The 24,329-nt window shown below is 43.1% G+C and overlaps 1 protein-coding gene across 1 annotated transcript; it reads left to right on the top strand.

Annotated features, from left to right (window-relative positions):
- The first annotated feature begins 542 nt into the window (after window positions 1-542).
- LOC134540728 (protein artichoke-like) lies at window positions 543-23,950 on the top strand. The gene is made up of 2 exons (XM_063383628.1): window positions 543-1,201; window positions 18,753-23,950. Exon 2 carries the CDS (start codon window positions 18,782-18,784, stop codon window positions 22,412-22,414), a length of 3,633 nt encoding a protein of 1,210 aa, XP_063239698.1. The 5' UTR covers window positions 543-1,201; window positions 18,753-18,781; the 3' UTR covers window positions 22,415-23,950.
- Window positions 23,951-24,329: the final 379 nt, after the last annotated feature.

The following is a 24,329-nucleotide window of genomic DNA, read 5'->3' as shown; positions in this document are numbered from 1 at the left end:
AGAAGCAAAATAAAAAGAAACATTGCAAAGTGTGTTTAAAGTCTACAAAATGTTATAGTAAAAGTTTTGTTATCAAATAATATTTTTTCCTGAACACCTTAGGTAGGTAATGTAAGTATGAAATATGCGTCAAGGGTCAAATATCAAATAGAAATTTACCATATATTGAAAAATACAACTATTTCCTCACAATTGTCTTGTATGTTTTTTGGGTTTCACGCGTTCTTGCACATGCAGAATGGAAATGGATTTCAGAATTCTGACTGTCTTCGTTGTTTCAATTGTAATATGAGTTGCTGGGCCAAAAAAAAAATATATATTTCGAAACAAACAAACATTTATGTTGTCACATTTTTATACATTTTGGCACAGTAGACCTAGTTAATTTCAATGCAACAAAGATTTGGTAAATTACAGATTGTGATCAAAGAGAACTTTTTTAAATTTATGTAAAATAAGTTTGGGAAAACTTATTACCTGCTTGTAAAAAAAGTGAAGATTTAATAACCTTATTATATAATTGTTGTCTTCTCATACTTCAACAACTAAACCATTGCACAAACATAGGCTTATATAGCTACAGTATTTAGTTTTAAATGTTGTACATACTGCCTATGTTTGAAGAATTTTAGTTGATGTATATATTTTTTTCAATTTATGTATAAAAAATTTTACTTAATCACGTGACACTAAATTTTTAGGTTTCGTTTATGAATATTAAAAACCTCTGATGGTGTGAATGTTTATAACTTTACAGTCAGCATAAGCCAGTGGCAAAAATAATACAATCATAAGTTTCAAGTTCTGGTCAATGTCTGTGTATTTTATTTTACAAATAAAAAGTGTATTGCTAATCATTGGTACATCTGGCGTTATTTTTGATTTTATATATATTTTTTTCTGATGCGTTGGCTACCCTGCGCGGCAGGCTATAATTTTTAATTTAAGAAGTGTTGTGTATAATCGTTGCAAAAAATGCACGAGTAGCAGAAGACCTTCAGAACTTTCTGTCAAATAGTGATTCCGTATCCAACAGACCGTAATGTTTTTACCCGTTGATCCAAGAACAAGCGCAAATTTTGTGAGATTTATCGCCAAGACTTTTAGCTATTCCGTGTTTCTTTGATGTCAAACGACTTCAAAAGCATTTTGAAAGTAGTTTTCAGCTGATGTGATGTAACCGACTTAGCTTCGTACCAAGGTAATATAAATATATTTGATAGATAGTAGAGCTGTAGCAAACCGTATGTATTCGGTACTGAGTAACGGGTTCGCCATCTAGTAACTAGACTTGCGCATAATAGTTCGCGACTGGGAGCGCTCCTTTTAATTCGCAGCTCCTTGGCGAACTAGGTCGCTCTTTTAGTTCGTCCGCTCCCATCTCGAATTCAAAGAAGACAGGTCACAGATAGTTCGTTCGCTTTGCTACCGCTTCTGCAGGCGATCTTCTTTGTATGTTATAATAGTTATTTTTTATAATGATCAGTGTTGTGAACGCCTAGATTATTATCCTTTTTTGGGTTATTATACATCAAATGAGTAAATAAAACAATAATTTACATAATTGGGTAAAATGGCGTATATAACAGTTCTGTTTTTATTCTTCACTTAACATACACTATAATCGAAATTTTTTAATTTATAAAAGGATTTATTTTATAACTAGTTTAAGACATATTATTTATGAAATGTGTTTATTTTAGTGAATAAAATACCGTTTTATATCTATACAAATTTTTTTTAAAGAAATAATCAACAAAAAATGCGTTATTATGTACAGGCCACAAAATTACGCAAATTATTAAGAAAAAAGACCCATTACTCTTCTAATTTGTTACCTTACAATTAGACATAGAAAAACTAATAAAAACTCTTTAAGTCAGATTGTATGCTATAATATTGCTTAAGAATATGTATGTTCATTAGGACCTATATATAATTCACTAAATTTAGCAAGTTCAACATCACTTAACATACACTATAATATAAAAATTTAATTTCTAAAAGAATTTATTTATTAGCTAGTTTAAGAAATATTATTTATGAAATGTGTTTATTTTAGTGAACAAAATACCGTTTTAGGCCTATAAAAATACAAATTTAATTTTTTTTAAAGTTTTAGAAATAATCAACAAAAAATTGTTTGTCTGTAAAGTCGTTTTACGGACGAAAGTTTAACGTGACGTCATAACAAAACATTCATGAAATGATAGCATACTTTTATTAATAAAATTTAATCATATTTATTGAATTATCACTATTTTGTGTTTATACAAAAAAGGAGTGAAATGAATTCTACAATTTAATTGATAAATTTACTTTTATTTGCACTCATTAATTCAAATATGTTTATTACTTTAACGAAGAGATTATTTTAACTATAACTTTTATACCTGTTTGCTAGTTAACTTCTTCCAATCTGTGTTATTCTGTTAAGGATAGGACGATGATAGGAAAAGTAGGAAACGAATGGGAGTGTTTCAAGTTTAATGTGCCTCGAAAAAGTGAAATCGATGGTTGTTCCAATCGAGTGGAAGAGAGATAGATGCGGCGCAAGCGTACAATGAGCGTAATGGGACACAGCGTAACGTGACAATGTGCGTAACGGGACACTTTTTCGTGCTTGCAGCCGGCGTTCATCGATTTATTAGACGTCGTCAAGTCAAAAATAAGTTTATTTTACAATGGTTTTAAATAAGTCAAAATTTTAATATTACAGTTGTCATCAGCTGTCAAAATTATTTTATGAATATTGAAATCATTTTGTAAACACTGATATAACTACCTAATGTAATTATGTCTGACTTTTTCTCAGTATACACCACGTTTCCCCACCGCGAAGTTACCGTGCTCGGGACACGAGTATAAATTTATCATCTGAAAATGTTTAGCGATCAAGAGTCAACATTTTTGTAAAGTCAGTATCCGTTAGACGTCTGAAATTTCAGCTATCCGACCCGAGCAGATAACGATAGCCAGCCAAAAAGACCAGTGACAAAGCCGTAATTAATATCCGAAAGGGAGAACGAGTGACGACTTTTGATAAGAGCCAGATCATGTGCACAGAACTAAAAGAACGAGATCGGAAAAAGAACGAACTAATGAACTGAGGAGATACGGATCTGGGAACTAGTTCGCGTAGTTCGTCTGTGGGAGCGCTCTTCCGAACTAGTTCGTTCGCGAACTACACAAGTCTACTAGTAACGAGTAACGAAACATTACACACGAATGCATTTCGTTACTCGCATTTTTCGTATGTTTTCGTATGTTTTACGCATGCGCGCGCTTATTTGATGAATTTAAAAACTTACGTTACAAAGAACGATGTTTGTTTATTAAGTAAAGTATAATTTGGAAATTCGTCGTCCAAGTTTTTTACTGTTTATTAAAGGTATTGTGTGTGTAGACAAAAGTTTGAGATTGGAACAGAAACAATGTAAGAAAGTAATTTTTTTTTACAAATTAGAAATATGTACCTATGTTTTTGTTTTTTACTATAGTGTATTTTCACATTTTTTTGTTCTAATCTTAAAAGAGATAATATAATAAAGTCGCTCTAATGAGATTTAATTGTTTCTTGGTTAACAAAAACTGTTAATTATCAAATATTGTGACGCCGTCCCCGCCACCTCCTATGATTTTTACGTGATTTCGGTTTGAGTTCGAGATCTCAGGGAGGGTTCGGCCTTGTGGCTAGAGGTAGAGGTTAACGTAGTAGGGCCCCCCGAGCTGTTATGGCCACTCGGGACGCCTGAAGAAGAACACAAAGTTTCTGGAGGATATGTGATGAATTTATTACCGCACAGCCCTATACATAGTGCTGAATGCTGCCCATTCTGGCCGTAACGGTTGTCCCAGATCGACTAGTCACACGCGCAGCCCACTTCCTCAGTGGCGGCTCACGATTTTAACGCGCGTGAAGGACGTACTTTTACACACGATGCGACAGTTACAAAATAAACTCTAACATGACAAATTATACCTTGACGAACAAAACAATTCACTATTACACGATACTTATTATACTGGGCTAGTGGCACATAGGTCCGTGGCTCCGGCGACTCTATGTGATTTCTAGATGTGTCCCAGGGACTGATTCGTTAGTACGTTTGGTGGCACAATACCATGCGGCGGTTACAACTAAACTCTAACATGACAAATTATACGTTGACGAACAAACACTTTTCTATTACACAACACTTATTATACTGGGCTAGTGGCACGTAGGCCCGTGTCTCCGGCGACTCTATGTGACTCCTAGACATGTCCCAGAGACTGATGCGTTAGTATGTTCGGTGGCACGTGTCGCCTTCTGGCTGCCCCGTGCGGGCCAAAACTAATTAGCCGGTAAGCTAAGTAGGGCGTGAAGTGCCGACGTAACGTCTCATAAACTTCCCACAGTACTTACGTAATACGTTGAACACTCATCTTGGAGCACTGATTTAATTAAGTGTCATTCATACCTCATGGTAAATTGTGGCCGACCGCGGAACTGTACGTAAAAGTTTAAGAAGAGATTATACTATTGAAATTACATGTCGGTGAAAGCAAGCGTTGATGGTTCCGCGTCGCGCAAAGGCTGCCGGCCTCCTCGAGCTCCTGAAGGACACTACCGGTGTCGCCGCGCGTGACCCCTTTTCCCCCCGCCAGCCCTCCCGCGGAAACGTGTGAATTTCGCGGGAAACTGAACCGGCCAGGTTCGGGACAAAACGCACAGTGAAACATGATTTTGAAAGGACTGAAATATTAATTGATGAAAATAATGTTTAATAAAAACCTGTGGAAAAATATGCATTAAATAATTTGTTGTAGTGCGGCGGAGGGATATGCTACACCCGGCCGGATCCTTCCGCCGACGTAGCACTCGTTGCCTGGCGTTCGCCTCGTCGCACGAAATACACTTTGCTGCGCGCACGAGCGTGTTCGGTGAACACGCCTTTGCGAGAAGTTGATGAGACATAGCGGTCTATGCGACATAGAGGAGCATTGGCAGTCGGCGTCAAATGCCCCCCCCCCTTCTCTGAGACCGCTATGTGCATCAACGCCTCGCTTCACACTCTGAGCACTTCACTGACGTTCGCCGCACTGCGAGCCCTACACTACGCGGTGGAGTGGTGGTGTGCTGTGATGTAATGATTCTGCCCTGAATGCCTCTCCCACTCGATGAATGGCAAGGGGGGTACGCCCTGACCCGTGTCCGTTACCCCCCTGGGACTGAGCGGCGACGTGCACCTCACCTAACGCAATATGGTGACAAGTGGGTGGGGCTGTCAGTGTGGTTGGGGTGTGGCGTGGTGGTGGAATGGACGACGTGGATGGGGGAAATGATATGGGTCTGGCCACGATTGTTGGCGCCACTGGAACGCCCCCTACGGGCCGCGCCCGGGTGGAGTAGCTCGACGGGGACCTGGACCACTCGTACTCTGCCAGGTAGGCCGGGGGTCGGCGGGCCCTCTGTGGTCGTGTGGTGGGGACTGTGCTGGTGTGGGTCTCTACTGGGCAGAGTGCGGTAGGCTCACTCGTGTCTCGTTGAGTGGTCGGGCAACTCGCCTCCACTGCGGGGACAGGAGTGAACCCTACCGGCTCGCTGTCATCCTTGCAGCACGTCCTGACCGGGGCCCGACGTCGGCGTGTGGGGCGCCTTTCCCTACTGTCCGGCGCCTCCTCCCCGTCCTCGGGCTAGTCCATGGACACCCGGAACGTGGCGTCCGCCAGGCTGAGGTCCAGCGGCCACAGTGGCTCGTCATCCTCCTCAGAAACCTCTCCCCTCTCGTCGTCAGGGAACCAGACCAACGGACTCCCCACCTCTGCGGGGACGTGCAGAACTGTGGCCAGCGGCACCGGGGACCTGATCGGGGTGTCCCAGAGGTCGGGTTCGGTGCATTAAGGTGCCTGATCGTGGCTACCCCCGTCTGGGTCGCCCGTGTGCATGTCCCCCCAGGTGGCGAGTTCGGGTTCTGCTCCTTCCCGCGGTGTCTCCGTGGCCTTTTGGAGTGTGGGGGATGGCGAAGAGGGGGTCATTGGGCCAACTCTGACCCTGTGCGCAACTAAGCGCAGGTCGTCCCGGTGCACTTTAGCGGGCCGCCTCCTTGGCGTCCGGACCGCATTGGATGAGGGGCCCGTCTTCCACAGGACCTCCCGAGTCTCCGACCATCGGGGCGCTATAGCCCTGCACAAAAGTTACGCGCCCCGGACGACAAGTGGTGCTGCCTGACGTACACCAGCTGACCTGACTGGATCGGAGGTGGGGGGTTACTACTCAGGGGCGTGTGGGCTGCCAGGAATTGGGCCTGTTGTTGTCTGGCATGCTCCCTCCCCTCCTCACAATCGGGGCGCACCACCGTGCCCATGGCGACGTCGGCCACCCTGCTCTCCCCAGGCAACGCCAAGTTTTTCCCGTACAGGAGCTCGGCAGGGGAATGACCGGTGACGGCGTTGGTGCGGCGCCGGAGACTATACAGCAGCTTCGGCAGGTGGACGTCCCACTTGGAGTGGTCGTCCCCCCAACCTCAGCCGCAGCTGCGCCTTGACCTCCTGGTTTCACCTTTCAGTGGGGTTGGGCTGGGGATGGTAGATGGGGGTGGTGTGGTGGTCGAGGCCCCATCGGCGACAGTCAGCTCGCCAGCGCCTCCCGCTGAACTGACAGCCGTTGTACGTCAACAGTACGTGTGCGAAACCATACCACGGGAATATTTCATGGTCCAGCAGGGCGGCTATGGTTTTTGCACGCACGTTGGACACCGGGAAGGCCTCGACCCACCGGGTGAAAATGTCAGTGATGACTACCAAGAACCTCTTTCCCCAGGTGGTCCGTGGGTATGGCCCCATTATGTCCAGGGCCAGGGTGTAAAATGGGTCGCGGGGCCGGCGGGGACGCTGCTGTTCCACTTCGTCAGACTGCCTCGTCTTCCTCTGCTGGCACTGCTGGCAGCACCGCACCAGGTCCCGCACATCCTGCATCACCTTCGGCCAATGGAAGGTCTTACAGACGTCTAGTTGTGTCTGGTGGGCACCCGGGTGACCCGCCAGCTCGTGCGTGTGGTGGAAGCCCATGACCTGCTCACGGGCACCGAGCGGCACATGAAGGCGCCAGGCGTCCATGTCCCCTGGTACCCGGGTCTCCAACACCCCGTCTATGCATCTGCGGTAGGGGTGAGCCTGCTCCCCACATGACCGCACCTCAGCCTGTGTGGGGTCGTCTGTCCGCTGGGCCTGTTTCACCAACTCCACTAAGTCGCTCAGGGTCCCCACAGGCAAGACGGCGGGATGGTCGGGGGCCCCTGGGATGTGAAACAAGGTTGCGGGAACCTCCCCCGGAATGACTGGCGACACGACTCCCTCTGGCGGCAACATCCCCTCCCAGTCCTGGTCATCCTAAAAGGTGTCGTGTGGGTCGGGATGGCGCGACAGCTCGTCGGCGAACTGGTTGTCCCGTCCAGGGACGTGCCCGACCGCGAAGTCGAAGTTCTGGAGCATCAACGCCCACCGCGTGAACTTCGACTTTCGGCCCTGGGCGGAGTCCAACCAGCGGAGACATTGGCTGTCTGTCCGCAGCATGAACCGGTGGCCCTCCAGGTGGTGGCGGTAGCGGCGCATAGCCCAAACAACGGCCATGCACTCCTGCTCGTTCACACGGTACCGCCGTTTGGGCTGGCTGAACTTGGCGCTGGCGTACTCCACCACCCGGCGCAAGACTTTGTCCCCCACCTGGTACAGGACGGCCTCCATCCCCTCCTGACTGGCGTCTGTCTGAAGGAACAGGGGAAGGTCAGGCTGCAGACGGGCGAGCTGGTGGCACTCGCGGAACTGCTGTTTTACCGCATCCAGTGCGGCGTCCGCCATGCTGGTCCACTGAAACCGGAGCTTGGGTGACAGCAAGTCCGTCATCGGGGCTGTGATGCTGGCGAAACGAGGAATGAATGAGCGCAGCCAGTTGAGAAGGCCCATCAACTTCTGCAGCTGCTTGCGGGTTCGTGGGGCAGGTTTGAACTCAATAAGGTTCAGGTGCTTTGGCAGGGGCCGGCAACCCTCGGCATCCACTATGTGCCCCAAGTACTCCAGCTCAGCCATGTCCACGTGGCATTTCTGGGGGGCATACGTGAGGCCGTGTCTGGCCAGCCGCTCAAGGACCAGGCCGAGGTGCCGAGCGTGGTCCTCCCACGACCGTGACCAAATGATGACGTCATCCAAGTACGCGGCGGCGAACTCGCCCGTGTACCCGTCTAACAAACGTACCATCATGGCCTGGAAGGTCGCGGGGGCGTCCACCAGCCCGAACGGCATGGCACAGAACTGGAAACGTCGGCCGTCAGGTGCAGTGAACGCGGTCTTCGGGCGGTCCTCTGGACGTATGGGCACTTGCCAATACCCGGACTTGAGGTCCAGGGACGTGAAGATGCGGGCGTCGCCCAGCCCTGCCAAAGTGTCCGCTATGTTGATCAGCGGTGGTGGGGCGGGTATGGTTACGGAATTGACTGGTTTGAAATTAACACAGAAACACATGGAGCCATCTTTTTTGTTCGCCATGACAATCTGGCAGTTGTATGGCGATTCGCTGGGCTCGATGGCTCCATCGCGTAGCATTTCTGTGATCTGGGTCTGGATGACGTGCCTCTCAGTGGGTCCGAACCCGTACGGCTTTACTAACGGGTTGGTGAGGTCGGGTGGGGATGGTGTGTTCCGTGGTTGTGGTACGGCGGAGCATGTCCGTGGCCGCAAAAACCTGTGGCTGTTGGCACAGGACACTATTTATGAGCTCTACGTGGGTAGCAGGCACACCATTTCTCAGGTCCGCGAGCGTGATGGGTGTCCCCTGTTCGGCGGGTGGCCGATTGCCCAGGCTGTAAACCGTGCGCTGCTCGTAATGGCCAACGTGTAGTCTCCCCTCCCTGACCTCCACAGTGGTGTCCTCCTGCGCTAGCCAAGGCAGTCCTAGGATTAGCATCTCCCGTAGCCCCTCTACTACTAGTGCTGTTGTGTGGCTGACATGATCCCTGATGGAGAGGATGATGTTCGTGCGACCGACAATACGAGCTGTTGCCCCCTTCGTCGCTAAATGTACCTCCTCCACACATGAGTCAATGTCCCATACGCTCGAGCACTGAGCTGACACATACGTGTGGCTGGCGGCCGTGTCGACAAGGGCATGCACTGGCTGTCCATCCATCCTGACGGGAATCCTGAGTAAATGACCCGCCCCAGGTCCCAACTGCCCTAATTGGAACGACTCACCACACTGCTCCAGTGCGGCTCGCCGACGACCCGGTGCGGGCCACTGATGGGTCGGGTGAGTGGCGCCCGTCCATCCTGACAGGGCGTGCCGGTGTGTCAGCGGACACCGCAGGTGCTGCAGGTGTCGCCGGGGCCACCTGGTGTCCGGTGTGGCTCGCCGACAACCCGGTGCGGGTCGCTGACGAGTCGGGTCAGCAGCGCCCGTCCATCCTGAAGAGGCATGCCGGTGTGTCAGCAGGCACCGCAGGTGCTGCCGGTGTCGCCGGGGCCACCTGGTGTCCGGTGCGGCTCGCCGACGACGCGGTGCGGGCCGCTGACGAGTCGGGTGAGTGGCGCCTGTACGTCCTGACGGGGCACGCCGGTGTGTTAGTGGACCCCGCAGGTGCTGCCGGTGTCGCCGGGGCTACCTGGTGTCCGGTGCGGCTCGCCGACGACCCGGTGCGGGCCGCTGACGTGTCGGGTGAGCGGCACCCGTTCGTCCTGACGGGGCGCGCCGGTGTGACAGTGGAGGCCGGGCTAGGTTTCCAGGGACAGTGGCCAGCCATGGCACTACCCCCTAGCGGGCGTTTCCCGACGTGGGACCGCCCGCCTCGCGGGCTAGCCAGACAGCTGCCCGCGTGGGACAGACGTCGTGCCAGTTGTACCGCTCCTCGTGGCAGTACTTACAGTGCGGGGCCCCCTGGTTTGGTGCCTCGGTAGTTTCCCTGGTTGCGGCTCGTCGGGACGGCTGCTCCCCCTGTTGCCTCGGCACTGGCGCCACATACGGTGCCAGAGCCCTGGAGTCCTCGGGTGCCGGTAACGTCGGTGGTGACGCTCCTGGCTGTCGGGTAGACGGCTCGCGGCCGCGGCGAACGATTTGCACTTCGCGCTCCACCTCGTTCGCCAACCGCACGAACGTCTCCAAGCCCCTGTCGGTGGCGGCCCTAAGGAATGGCCGCAGTTCGGGCAGCATCAGCTGGACGACTACCCCTAGCATGCTGCTGTCGTCCTCTCCTTCCGCTAGCCATCGGTGGAGCCATGTCTTGGACCTGATGAAGGCTTCCGCGCTCTCCCCCGCCACCTGAGGCCGGCAGAACAGTGATTGTTGACACCGGGCTCGGGCACGGGCGTCGTTGGAACGTTCCTCCAGTCCGTTAGCGAAGTCGCCCCACTGCATGCCGTATTCTACGGCTGTGGCCCACCAGTCAAGGGCACACCCCCTCAGCTGATCGCACACCTTCTCCGTCCACTCGTCTGTAGGAACCGAGTTTCGTGCCAGCCTGTCCCGGCATGTCCGTAGGAACTTTGCGGGGTCCTCGTGCTCCTGCCCTCCGAATTCCGGTAGTTTGAGAGTGCCGCCAGGGCGCGGTGCGATAGGAGGCGCCGGCATTACTGATGGTCTGTCCAGCGCGAGCTCGCACGCGTGGCACATGAACAGCCCATTCCTGAAGTTGAGGAACTCCCGGGCCTCGGTGCACGAACGGTGCCTCACGGTGCCGCACTGATAGCAGAATGCCACCTCATCGGGCCGCCGATGACACCCCCTCGGCGCCGCACTTAAATGTAGACGTCGGCCCTGGTTTTCTGTCGTCAACGTCTGTTTTGGGATTCTTCTCCGTGTCGCAGGTACAGATGGCGAATGTCCCTGCCGCGTCATGATTTACCAGCAAGCCTGGCAGAAGGCATGCATGGCATAACCCTTCCATGTCTAAGCTCACGGCTCCGTCACGGCTAATGTCGATGCGCGCAGCAGCGACGCAGCTGCGCCACCTGATCCCTATGTGAGGCGCACGGACTTCCGCTCCCACAGCCATTATCGCGCCTGACGCGTAACTTGATGTGCGCCTTTATCGCGCCTGGCTTGTAACTCGACACGCGCCTATCGCCAGGTGTCCGCTCCTTTGGCCATCTGCGCGTCGCGTCCGTTTCCGCGCGATTCCTTTGTTCCTACAGGAGCCCTTACTGGTACACTAAATTTGAAGCACTATAAATTTAGAAAAATTTGAAAGTTAATTTAAAAAAAAAAAAAAAGAAAGCCACACTAGTTGAGCGCCATTTTGACACCGTCCCCGCTACCTCCTATGATTTTTACGTGATTTTGGTTTGGGTTCGAGATCTCAGGGAGGGTTCGGCCTTCTAGCTAGAGGTAGGGGTTAACGCAGTAGGGCCCCCCGAGCTGTTATGGCCACTCGGGACGCCTGAAGAAGAACACAAAGTTTCTGGAGGATATGTGATGAATTTATTACGGCACAGCCCTATACATAGTGCTGCCCATTCTGGCCGTAACGGTTGTCCCAGATCGACTAGTCACACGCGCAGCCCACTTCCTCAGTGGCGGCTCACGAACGCGCGTGAAGGATGTACTTTTACACACGATGCGGCGGTTACAAAATAAACTCTAACATGACAAATTATAAATTGACGAACAAAACAATTCACTATTACACGATACTTATTATACTGGGCTAGTGGCACGTAGGCCCGTGTCTCCGGCGACTCTATGTGATTTCTAGATGTGTCCCAGGGACTGATTCGTTAGTACGTTTGGTGGCACGATACCGTGCGGCGGTTACAACTAAACTCTATCATCACAAATTATACATTGACGAAAAACACTTCTCTATTACACAAAACTTATTATACTGGGCTAGTGGCACGTAGGCCCGTGTCTCTGGCGACTCTATGTGACTCCTAGACATGTTCCATAGACTGATGCGTTAGTATGTTCGGTGGCACGTGTCGCCTTCTGGCTGCCCCGTGCTGGCCAAAACTAATTAGCCGGTAAGTTAAGCTAAGTTGGGGCGTGAAGCAGAGAAGTTTAAGAAGAGATTATACTATTGAAACTACATGTCGGTGAAAGCAAGCGTTGATGGGTCCGTGTCGCGCGAAGGCTGCCGGCCTCCTCGAGCTCCTGAAGGACACTGCCGGTGTCGCCGCGCGCGACCCCCCTTCCCCCCGCCAGCCCTCCCGCGGAAACGTGTGAATTTCGCGGGAAACTGAACCGGCCAGGCTCGGGACAAAACGCACAGTGAAACATGATTTTGAAAGGACTGAAATATTAATTGATGAAAATAATATTTAATAAAAACCTGTGGAAAAATATGCATAAAATAATTTGTTGTAGTGCGGCGGAGGGATATGCCACACCCGGCCGGATCCTTCCGCCGACGTAGCACTCGTTGCCTGGCGTTCGCCTCGTCGCACGAACTACACTTTGCTGCACGCACGAGCGCGTTCGGTGCACATGCCTTTGCGAGATGTTAATGAGGCATAGCGGTCTATGCGACATAGAGGAGCATTGGCGGTCAGCATCAATAGTTAATTGTTTATATTTGATTTATTATAATTTACGCGATGTCATAGGTACTGTACGACTCGATTCGTTGCTGTAACATAACATAGCATGCAGTATCTGAAGTAACAAGTAAAGTAACGATACAATAGTAACGAGTACCTACTAATTGTTATAGTAACGAATACATACGGGTTCACTTATTTTCGTTACTTTCACAGATAGCGTTGCCTGCCTAAGCCAGGAAATAGAAGCGTTTTTTGCTTTTAAGTTTGTGTAAAAAGAGTTTCAAACATTATCCGCTAGGTGCTTCATTTATAGGTTTTCACAACATATTACTTATGTACTATGCTACTATTTAATGATTTTTTGACTTCCAGCAACTGTTTAATGTGATAAAACATTACAATTACTTTTCAGAGTGTGTTTTTTTTTCTAACCTAGGTAAATGGTAATGGTTCGGGATAGTAAAGGCCTGTCTACAATAGCAATGTCCTAAACTGTGCTCTAAGAGACCGTCTACAATAGTCCGAACCTATGCATGGTCCGTGTCCTTATCCGAATGTGAGTGACGTCACATTGTCTCACCGAAAACTGCCCTGTCCACAATTGCGATGTCCGATGTTCGAATGTATCGATTTCTAAAGTTGTCACCAGAGCGCAGTAAATGTGCCAAACCAAATGTTTTTGTTTATTGTTTTGATGCTTTGCAGTTTGAGATTGAACTTATGAAAGTTGTGGGAGTTCAATATTATATATTTATTCAGATATTTAACAATAACACCACGTTTTCAAACGGGAACCGGAAATTCAAATATCGTGAGTGTTCTGTTCTTTTTCTGTGTCCGAAGTACACAGGTTGGGACAAAAAGTTCAAATTGACGAATGTCTTCGGACCAGGTAAGTTCGGACCTTCGCCCACTTGACGCATGATGTCAGAGGGTCACGTGGACCAATCAGCGACGAGTGTCCTTCGGACACAGTTTAGGACATTGCTATTGTAGACAGGCCATAAGAGCCCGTCTACAATAGTCCAAACCTGTGCGTGGTCCGTGTCCTTATCCGAATGTGAGTGACATCACATTGTCTCACCGAAAACTTCCCTGTCTACAATTGCGATGTCCGATGTCCGAATGTATTGATTTCTAACGTTGCTACCAGAGCGCAGTAAATGTGCCAAACCAAATGTTTTTGTTTATTGTTTTGATGCTTTGTAGTTTGAGATTGAACTTTTGAAAGTTGTGGGAGTTCAATTTTATATATTTATTCAGTAAGGCAAAGTGGCAAATGTAAATGCTAAACAATGAACTCATATCACAGCAATCGGATAGCACTAATTTAAATGTCGTCTTGCTCTTCTTGACTTACAACACCTTCCATTTCCTTCAATAACAAAAACATACACCACGTTTTCAAACGGGAACCGGAAATTCAAATATCGTGAGTGTTCTGTTCTTTTTCTGTGTCCGAAGTACACAGGTTGGGACAAAAAGTTGAAATTGACGAATGTCTTCGGACCAGGTAGGTTCGGACCTTCGCCCACTTGACGCATGACGTCAGAGGGTCACGTGGACCAATCATCGACGAGTGTCCTTCGGACACAGTTTAGGACATTGCTATTGTAGACGGGCCTTTAATGACCTAAATTTGTGTTATTTGGGAGTCCCATAGATAGATAGTATAACATGAACAATGTGAAAAATCTATTAAAATTATAAAATGCAGAATCTAAATAATCGTCAAACTAAGCATATAGCGAATTTGCATACTTGATTTGTTCCCCACAATTATTTGGACCAAAACTGAAAAAAAAAAACAAAAAAAAAAACAAATCCAGTTCACTTGGATATAATTTTTTTTTTGTTTATGGTTAACTGCTTTCGCCCACAACCAGCACTAGATACACACGAGGTCAAATATGCCAAAGGGAACTGCGGGAAAACGAGCATACACAGCCGGGTCCTCATACGAATACTGGCACCCCGTGTAGGTGGATAATCCTTGCTGGCACTCGCAGAAGAAATTCACCAAGAAATAGGCGGCGCATGAGTTTTTGTTTTTATAATTTTGTTGTATTTGAAACACACAGAGACGGGAAGTGTAAGGATATCTGACAGGAACTAAGAACTACCTATCTTGGTGGTCGAGACCTGCCGACCAAACTCGGATATAAAATAGAAAGGCTAGAATAACGACTGCACACGAGCAAGCTAGTACGTCGCCGCGTTTCTGACAAAATACATGACAAGAAGGGATTGTTATAATTAAAACCCTAAGGGAAAAATTAGAAACCAAAATACACCATTTTGTTTCAACAGTTTTTGAGACACAACTATTTTTTTATAGTTTAATATTGGACTTTGGCTTCTGTAAAGAATCTCACATAAAATTGTACTGTCCAAAAAGTTAACAGAGATTGGTACTAAACTAATATTCCCTTTGAAGTCATTGACATTTAGTATTGAAATTATTATCTTAAGAATACCTGCAACTAAAGTAATACTTTTAATAAACATCATGTCATAGTCTCCGAAAATTCGGTAATTGGTGATATTTACTTTAATGTAGGCTAATTTTTAATTATAAAAAGATTAAAATTATTATTTTCTAAAAACATTTGAAACCAAGGTGGCGTCTTTCTCTACCTATTCTCCTCATTTTTACACAAAGGTAATTTTATTCAAATGATTCAATTACAATTTTTATTTCTCTATTTGGAAACAGGGGTGGATCCAGGAGAAGTCTGGGTAGTGGTTAGGGGGGGGGGGATCAGCTACAGTGCACTCGATAATACGACTTAAGTAGTAATGAACAGGTATTTATTATACAGGTCCAGACTACTGGTGCCGCCCCCTCCCCTCTTTCCAAAGAAGTCAATCCTGGATCCGCTTATGTTAAGACAGTTTTGAATTTCGTACTCGATTATAGATTTTAAAACTGTTAGTTAAATAAAATACTATTACTTAAAATTACGATTTGCTGTTCAATTTTCACCGAAATCCACAAATTTATACAGTTCAGGAAAGTAACTATCAATTTCCATTTAACAACAAAGGTTTTGTTCGAAAAAAAAAATTAACTGACAGTACATTCAAATTTCATTAAAATCAACTAACCCATATTTATCGAAACAATGTTAAATTTATATTCCATAATGCATGTTGTAGGTCTTATATGTATTATTGATTAGAATTATAGTTGTTTTGTTCTATGAATTTTTTGATGTTACACCTAATTTATTTATTAAATAAAGTGCTATTAATAACCAATTTAGTTTATATTGTGCAGATAACAAAAATAACTATGTAAGAGTAGGTGTGCAAGGGCGCCCATATGATAATTTGTAGGGGGGGGCCAGACTTAGGGGTATTAAGTATTTTTAATATTTTGGAAGACTAACTGCGGCTTGTTACTAGCCATAAAATAGTTCCAGTTCTGACCCTGTTAAAAATTTTTGTCCTGTTACTAAAATACTAGACCACAGTACTCATTCGCCATAACAAAAACTATTGGCTACTTTATTAATTAATATTAACTATTTTATTGAAACAAATGCATTTTTAGCAACACAAATGCAGGAATACAGTCCTTATATTTTTGCAGCGTCTGGGGTACACGAATATCAAGAATACAGTCCTTCAACTAATTGCTCTCTTTACCCCTAAATAAATGTCGCATACAAATTAAATTAAAATGATTATAAAGTTTAAAACGTGTTGGTCAAAAGTTTTAACTTTGGGAGAGAAACAATTTTAATATGTTATCACAGTCAGAAAATAGTTGTTTTTAAATGTAACACCTGAACTACGCTTATAATTATAGTCAAAAATTGTTTCACAATTAAATGAATATTACTATGTTTCGATATGAATCATAATTGCTTATCATTTAGAATTAGCACAGATGGATTCAGTAGTTGATGACTATAAGTTTATTTAGTGATAGTAAAGCGCAGAAAAAAATAGTTTATTACTAAACTAGAAAATTTAACCAAACAGTATTTAGAGGTTAAGGAATTAAGTGACAACAAAACCAATGAAAATAATCGAAAATTTCTAAATGCTGACACAACTCATATATCAGCTTTCCACAGAAGAGTTTAGTTCGGCGCAATTAATCCACACAAAACAGCTGGACACTATGTCGACGCGTATTTTAATAATATAAGAAGATCCAAATCACAGCATTTTTTTTTTTTTTTTTTCGTGTCGTGTGGTGCGGGCCCATAGGCTACAGCCTAGATAGCCTGTGCGTAAATACGGCCCTGATAAACCCTTAAATAACATGTTCAGTACTTAACTTTAGAATTAAGAGTTCAAGCCGATCTGTTAAAGATTAACTGATAAATATGATAAGGTGAAGTCCAAAAAAATGCAAGGCAGGGAATTCTTCCAGCTCATCAACCCGACCCTGGAAAGTCTCGTCTGTGTTCAGTCGTCTCTGGCAAGGAGTGGACAAGTTTGCAAATTCAAATATAAATTTATTTTAGTAGCACGCGTCTTACGAAAAGGAAAGATATCCAAGAAAGGCATGTCAGACAACCTACTGTCACCACACAAAAGTTAACATGATGCAATGCGTGGTGCAATTGTGTTTAGTCGCTGAGATGTCACTTTTATATCACTCGTGCAATGAGGCAAGTTGTGGAATGTTAAAAAAATAAGGGGAACGCAGGGGTGGGCAGAGGGCAGATGGCAGTCATTGTTTTTACTATTTAATATTATATATATATTCATTCCGTTCAATAAATTATAACATGTATCTTCAGGGGGTGGGGTGTTTAAAATTTTATGAAGATAACGATTTTACGAATGCAATCCAAGCGACCGTGAGCGTACGTAAAATCGGGATTCCAGTGTAAATTGCTTCCGAGTCTACTGAAGGTAGTGGGATCCTTATCCCTTTAAACACTTTTGAAGGGAAAAAGTGATTTTCCTCTAAATTCAAAATTCCAACATAAATTTTACGTTGTAGATTTTTCTGAACAATAATTCTTATTTGAGTAACTTTAAAGGTGAAAGCTTACCTTAAAAATTGTGAATATTCTGAGCGGATGTGACAAATGAGGAAAACTAAGAAACACTACATAATAACAATGGTTTTTATCTTTACACTTTTCACTGATTTATTTACACCTAAGTTATTTATACTGACTGAATACACTAAACTAAATCTAGACCAGATGCATAAAACTGTAGACCTAAAGGCTATTTAAAAATCTCTGTTTTGAGATGTTATTTGTGAACATACACATTATTATGACGAAAAAGTAGCAAAACATTTCGCCGTCTACAAGCACATGTCAACTGTCGCGTCATCTAACACTGACTGGTCTAAATCTGTTGTGTTGTGTTATCGCGTGAGCTTGGGTAGCATTACGGAGGGGAATGACTCGCCACGGGCATTGCGCTTGAACAGCGTTTTCTCCCTGTACACAACACCTTATATCGCAGCAGCAGAAACTAATGCTTGGACTAACATAAAAAATGAAGTAGACATGTAAAAAACAATATTCAATAATATCTTCCTGTTGAACCACTTATACATAATACCGAATTTAAATAATTTTCTTTAAAGTAAAACACCTGACTACACTATATATTTTTTTCCTTCCCTGAAAGCTAGGGGGGGGCCACGGCCCCCCCCTGCCCCCGGGTATGGGCGCCCTTGTAGGTGTGTGTTGTGTGTGTGTTTGTAGCAGTGTAACCGAACAAAATTGGTAAGGAACATATATAGATACAAGTATTTTCCAGTCAAAAATAAAATAATGTTAGGCCTCCTTGCGTAATTCATTAATACCTGAAATCTGATTCTTTCCCGATACAGAAATGGTTCTCTTTACTGTGGATAATAATGTTACCACACCAGCAAGAGTGTACGCAGAATTCTATTTGAAAAAAAAAAAAAATATATATATATATATATATATATATAATCACTTTTCCTTCTTTTTGTTGGTAGGAATGATAGATTTTAATATACTTTTATAATTTAAGGGGGTATGGGGAACTCTTTATACTTCAGTAGACTTTTGGTTTTGGTTAATATTTCAGAGAACTTCATACCGTACATATCTACGATACTTTCCAAAAATTAAAGGCGTTTGTAATGCCTTTAGTACGCCCCTGAATACATACCAGATTAAAAAAAAAAAAAAAACTGGACATGTCAAATTTTCTAATAACCAGACAATATTTTTTTTTTTACCTGATGGTATTTTTTACTGACTGGGGCGTCGTTTTGTGAACAGGGGAACCCACCGTAGTTGCAGATGCAAGCATGCTGGTACTCGCCATCCTCTTGGCGCTGCAGGCCCAAGGGCAGTCCGATGCCCGGACGAGCTGCACGCACGACGTCTTCACGGCGTACTGCAACTCCAGCGGTCTGCCCGAAGTGCCCGCCGACATACCCATACAGACCAAGAAACTATACCTCGGAGACAACAACATTTCTTCCATCTCCGACCAATTCGTCACCACGGACTGCGGCGACCTCCGGCTCCAGTGGAACTTCACCGACGAGTCTTTGAGCCACTGCAGCCGTCTTCCTTACCTGTACTACCTGGACGTTTCCAACAACCAAATACGACAACTCTCGAGACACTTCATTTTCGGGATGACACAACTTCTGTTTCTCGACATCAGAAACAACAAACTAGAAACCCTCCACCAGGACACTTTCTACTTCAGTAGACTTTTAGTCTTTGTTGATATTTCTGAGAACTTCATACAGTACATCCCTTCGACACTTTTTCAAAATTTAAGGCATTTAAAATTTCTCCACATCCATAATAATCTTCTTAGGAACTTAGACTCCAATACTTTTGTGGGTTTAGACAATCTACACGTACTTTCGATGCACATCAATTTTATAACCGATCTTGATCACGGCCTGTTTAGAGATTTACATAATTTGACAGTATTGAGAGTGCAACATAATCGCCTGAGCCACTTATCCGAGGAGGTAATAGATAATGCCATAAACCTTAAAATTCTTAATGCTTCATATAATGATATTACATTTTTGTCTTCCACAATGTTTTCGAACAACAAATTATTGTTGGAAGTGGATTTTAGTCATAACCGAATAAGGAAACTGACCAAGCATACAATGCAGAAATTGATAAAGTTTAATGTAGTGAATTTTTCTTTTAATTACTTAAAATTTTTATATTTAAGTTATTTGCCAGTTTCTTTACACAAAGAACACTCATTAAATATTCTTAAAACAGATAAAAACGTGTGCGAAAATAATTTAGAAGACAATATTCCTTGTTTTTTAAGAGAAGTACGTAAATATTTTAGAGATAAATTGGTGTCGCATTCAATAAATTTTTCTTTCAATAGAATCACTCAGATAATATTCAGCAGTGCAAAAATTGCGCACACATTAGAAATTTTGCAACTTTCACTGTCTGGTAATTCCAATCTCTCATTTCCAATCCCGTTTATAAAAAAAGAATCTACCATAACCAGTTTAGATCTTAGTGAAACTAATTTGAGTTGGAAGAATTTAACTTTATTTGACAGTATACTTAATCTGCCTCACTTGAGAACTCTGAACATTGTTGGCTGTGAAGCTTGCGAGTATTTCACAAGAAGTGAATTATTCGTAATCTTCAACTTTAATTTACGAGTCGAAATCAAGTGTGGCGATAACACAAGGAAGTTTAACACTGTGAATATACTGGATAACAGCAGAACATATTTCGCGTCGGTTGCGAAAGGCCTTTCCTCGAAGGAGTTTCAAGAAACACTCAATGCCACTGATTTTGCAAACGATGGATTTTTCGAAGAAGATTTGCATAATATATCGACATCACCATGTGATTTTATTATGAATCCAACGAGAATATTTCACAAATTTGGAGATGTAGTATTTAATGTAGATTGTGCTTACGTGACAGACTGTTCGTACTCCACGATATATGTTTTACCAAAATTAACTCTCTCTACACAGTGCATTTTGTTTTCACACAATATCATAAATTATATGGAAAAAGATTATTTTTCTTTTAATGAAAACACAGTCTTCTTAGACTTATCATATAACAAACTCTATGAATTGCCAGATAAATTATTTGCTAATTTGAAAACGCTGAAAATTCTTAGACTCGATAATAATAAGTTAACTGACTTAAGTAGTCGTCTATTTGACGATTTGTTTAGAATTGAGTTTCTTTCACTTCATGGAAACAACATTGTTTCTTACACACCAGACACTTTCGCCACATTAAAAGGTCTAAAGTTGCTTACTGTTTTCTTTAAAGATATCAATTCGTTTCTTACAGAAACGTTAAAATACCAAATTAATTTGACTTTACTTGAAGTGCATGGGCAAGGAGATTTGAGTTCACAGCTTAATATTTTTAAATCCTCTTTTTGCAGTTTCCAGCCTAGATTGATGTCTCTTAAGCTAGTAGGTTTCAATCTAAGTGCATCATTTACTAACATTTCTGATACTTTCATTTGTCTATCTTTTTTGAAAAGGATCAGTTTAGAAAACAACATTTGTCCTGTGCTGTATGGTAACACATTCCAAGGTTCAAATCATCTCGTAACATTAAAGTTTAAAGGAAACGGAATAAGATTATTGGAGAAACAAGTTTTCAAAAACCTCACAAAATTATCACACCTTGACCTCTCCTTTAATCAAATAAGTGTTCTTCATAGCGATTTGTTTTTAGATTTAACGCAATTGTTCGCTTTAGATATTTCTCACAATAAAATCACCAGCCTTCCTCTATCTATATTTAGAAAGATGTTTAGTTTAATTAGTTTGAATTTGAGCTACAATTGTATCATTGGTGTTGATTTGCACATATTTTCTAACATGCCTTCGCTAAACAGTTTGTCACTAGACAATAACGAGGCAAAAATATATTTAGAACAAACTGGTTCAGTAAGACAAATGTCACAACATTCCAATACTCAAAACATTTTCAATCGTACCGTAATCCCTGGCGACGGCGTGATTTGGGAGAATCAGTTAATAACCGAAATTAATTTATGCAATACTTCAATTGTTACCGTAACCGAATATATGTTTATGAATTTGACAGATATTTTAAGTTTATTTTTATCAAATTCACAAATAATAAAAATCGATGACAATGCATTCGTCAGTACCGTAAAATTACAATTATTGTATCTGGATCACAACTTTTTAAAAGTAATAAATAAAAAACTCTTCAGAAATTTAGTTAATTTGGAAAAGCTTTATTTACTTAAAAATCGATTAAAATTCATTGAAAGTGGAGCATTTATTAGCTTGTATAATTTGGTTTATATTGATATATCGTTTAATATGCTCACAATGTTTGATTCAAAATCTTTGCCAGCTGAAAATAGGTTATCATTTCTGGTCCTTCAAGACAACTTAATTGTATCGAATAAATCAGACTTTTCCCAGCTTCACTTATTGAGGTCCTTATATTTAAACAATAACATTTTTCTAAATGTCACTGCCAGTTTATTCAGGGGGTTATCTAATTTAATTGAAATGCATATTGCCAATACTACCACGCACGAGCTATCGAAGATGTTTTTCCAGAACCACATTAAGTTACGCTCTATTCATTTGAACGACAATTGTCTTCAAAAGCTAGCAATCGAACATTTTTCGCCTTTGCGATACTTGGCTATCCTAGATTTGGGCACTGTAACGTCTGTGAAATGTGGAATAGATTCTGGCCTGAGTTGGAAGAATATGACCCTACTTAATTACTTTTTTGAATTACCATATCTTGATCAGATTACTCTTACAGGAAATTCTATTTGCGATGAAGTACAGCGAAAACAAATAATAGAGAATTTATATCTTTCGTGGAAGTTTATAAGAGTCATCTGTTCAGAAAAGGGTGAAGAAGAACAGCTGATATTAAGTAAGGATGGTTTAACATTCACATTTTAAATAAAAAAATTGAAGAAAAAATCACTTAATTATTACATTTATATGTTTAGTTTTCTCTGAAATGGTTAATATGTCTAACTTATATTGTAACGTAAAATTTCAGTACCTACATAGTCTACAGTAGGTTTTTAAATTGTTGAAAATATTTTCTGTTTGTCGGTTTCATCCATAGGGATGCCAGTGTTATTTGAGATCTTTACTTTTTTTTTTGCCTTTAATTGAATATTTTATGCGTAAGTGTTTTGAATGTATGCTTTTTAACTGCGGAAACGTCATAAGCAGACACCATCGGCAGTCTCTCACCCGTCCTTGGACTTCAAAGAGTTGGCAGTATCGCTGTCTCAACTCCAAGGAGAAAGGGCGAGTTACTGTGTACATTAATCTACTAATTTGTTTTTCGAAACTCAAGAAATAAGTATTTTATGTTATAACTATGTCTAGACCAGTGGCGCATACAGAAATGTATCTCGGGAGGGGATATGAAAAAATAAAATGAGAAAATTTTTGTACTCTGAAAACCTTACGTTAACAAAAGTTTTTAAAAATTAATTTTTTTTTTTTTTTTAAAGTTTGGTAGGTACATTATCATTCCCGCGTCGCTGCCTTTGAAGATTATGATTGCAGGCGCTTTAACAGCTCATCTTATATCACCCAAAACATACTGCCTTCACAGAGATATCACTTATTTTTACACAGCTTGGGGGGGGGGGGATATTTACTTCCTGACCCCCTCCCTCTGCAACCGCCGCTGGTATAGACTTCTGGTTGAAAGTTATCTTTGTAATAAAAAAAAAATGTGAGCGAGTCTTTCAGTACTAGGCAGTGATGTGTAACATCTAACCTCGGTAAATAGCAAATTCATGTGTTCTCATGATTCAAATACACTTATAATAAGAAACTCGGACACGAGAGCTAACGTAGAATTCTTTAAAATAATGCGGAGTGCGATAGATACACGCAAATTGTTTTTTCACTTACATTTCTGAACGTGAATCACATGTAGTTTCCGCACCCACCGCTAGAATGCGTGGCCGGAGCAGCTGCGTCGACTATGGAATTATTTGATTTGTAGAGCGAAAGGTAAAACTATATAATAAAACGGCTCCGATAAAAGGGTAAGAAACTTGAAAAAAAAATCTCTCTTTGGCTTTGTGAACTATGGTTCGCGTCATCCGCCACAGCTAGCAGCACCGTGGTTACACATTTCCGTTTCATGCGACTTCCGTTCCATTCACGAAATTATTCATACCAAAAACCGCGGCTACACCGAGAGCTAAGATGTTACACATCAAAAACAATAACCGATCAGTCGTTATTGTAAAGTGAAATGTATAAATAATGCGCATAAATCTGTTATTAAAGAAAATTATTTAAATGGCCACTTCCTAAACGCGACGTTTCAATAGTTTCCTTTCTTTGTTTTTCGTGATAAGCCCACTGCACATTGTCTATCCGCATTGATGTCCATACCCCTTTCCCCAATGATGATGGCACATTCCCCCCACACCCTTAAACCAACGATCGCCCCTCTACCCCCCCCCCTCAAGAAAACAATCACATACCTACGACTTTGTATTCGAATGTGTCCAACCTTGTGGTCCGGCGGTCCTAGTCAAGAAAATGGTTGAAAATTAGTTTATCAAAATCTCATTTAATGCAAATAAAACACTAAAATTCTATGCGAAATATTGCACTTTAAGGGCAATTAATGTAATTTGATAAAAAAAAATTGTGTACGTGGATTCCAGTGAAAATTCTTACTTATTAGGTATAGATAAATATACATTATTAGTATTTTTTAAAACAAAAGATAATAATTGAGAATAGTAAGTATGCGGGTATGATCTCAAAAAAAAAAAAACTTTTCCGCGCCCTTTACTCTCGCATACGTTCACTGGCACTTTTTGGCGCCTCT

The sequence above is a fragment of the Bacillus rossius genome, chromosome 1 (assembly GCF_032445375.1).
Source record: "Bacillus rossius redtenbacheri isolate Brsri chromosome 1, Brsri_v3, whole genome shotgun sequence".
NCBI classification, from domain to species: domain Eukaryota; kingdom Metazoa; phylum Arthropoda; class Insecta; order Phasmatodea; family Bacillidae; genus Bacillus; species Bacillus rossius.
This window is presented reverse-complemented; position numbering and strand designations above follow the sequence as displayed.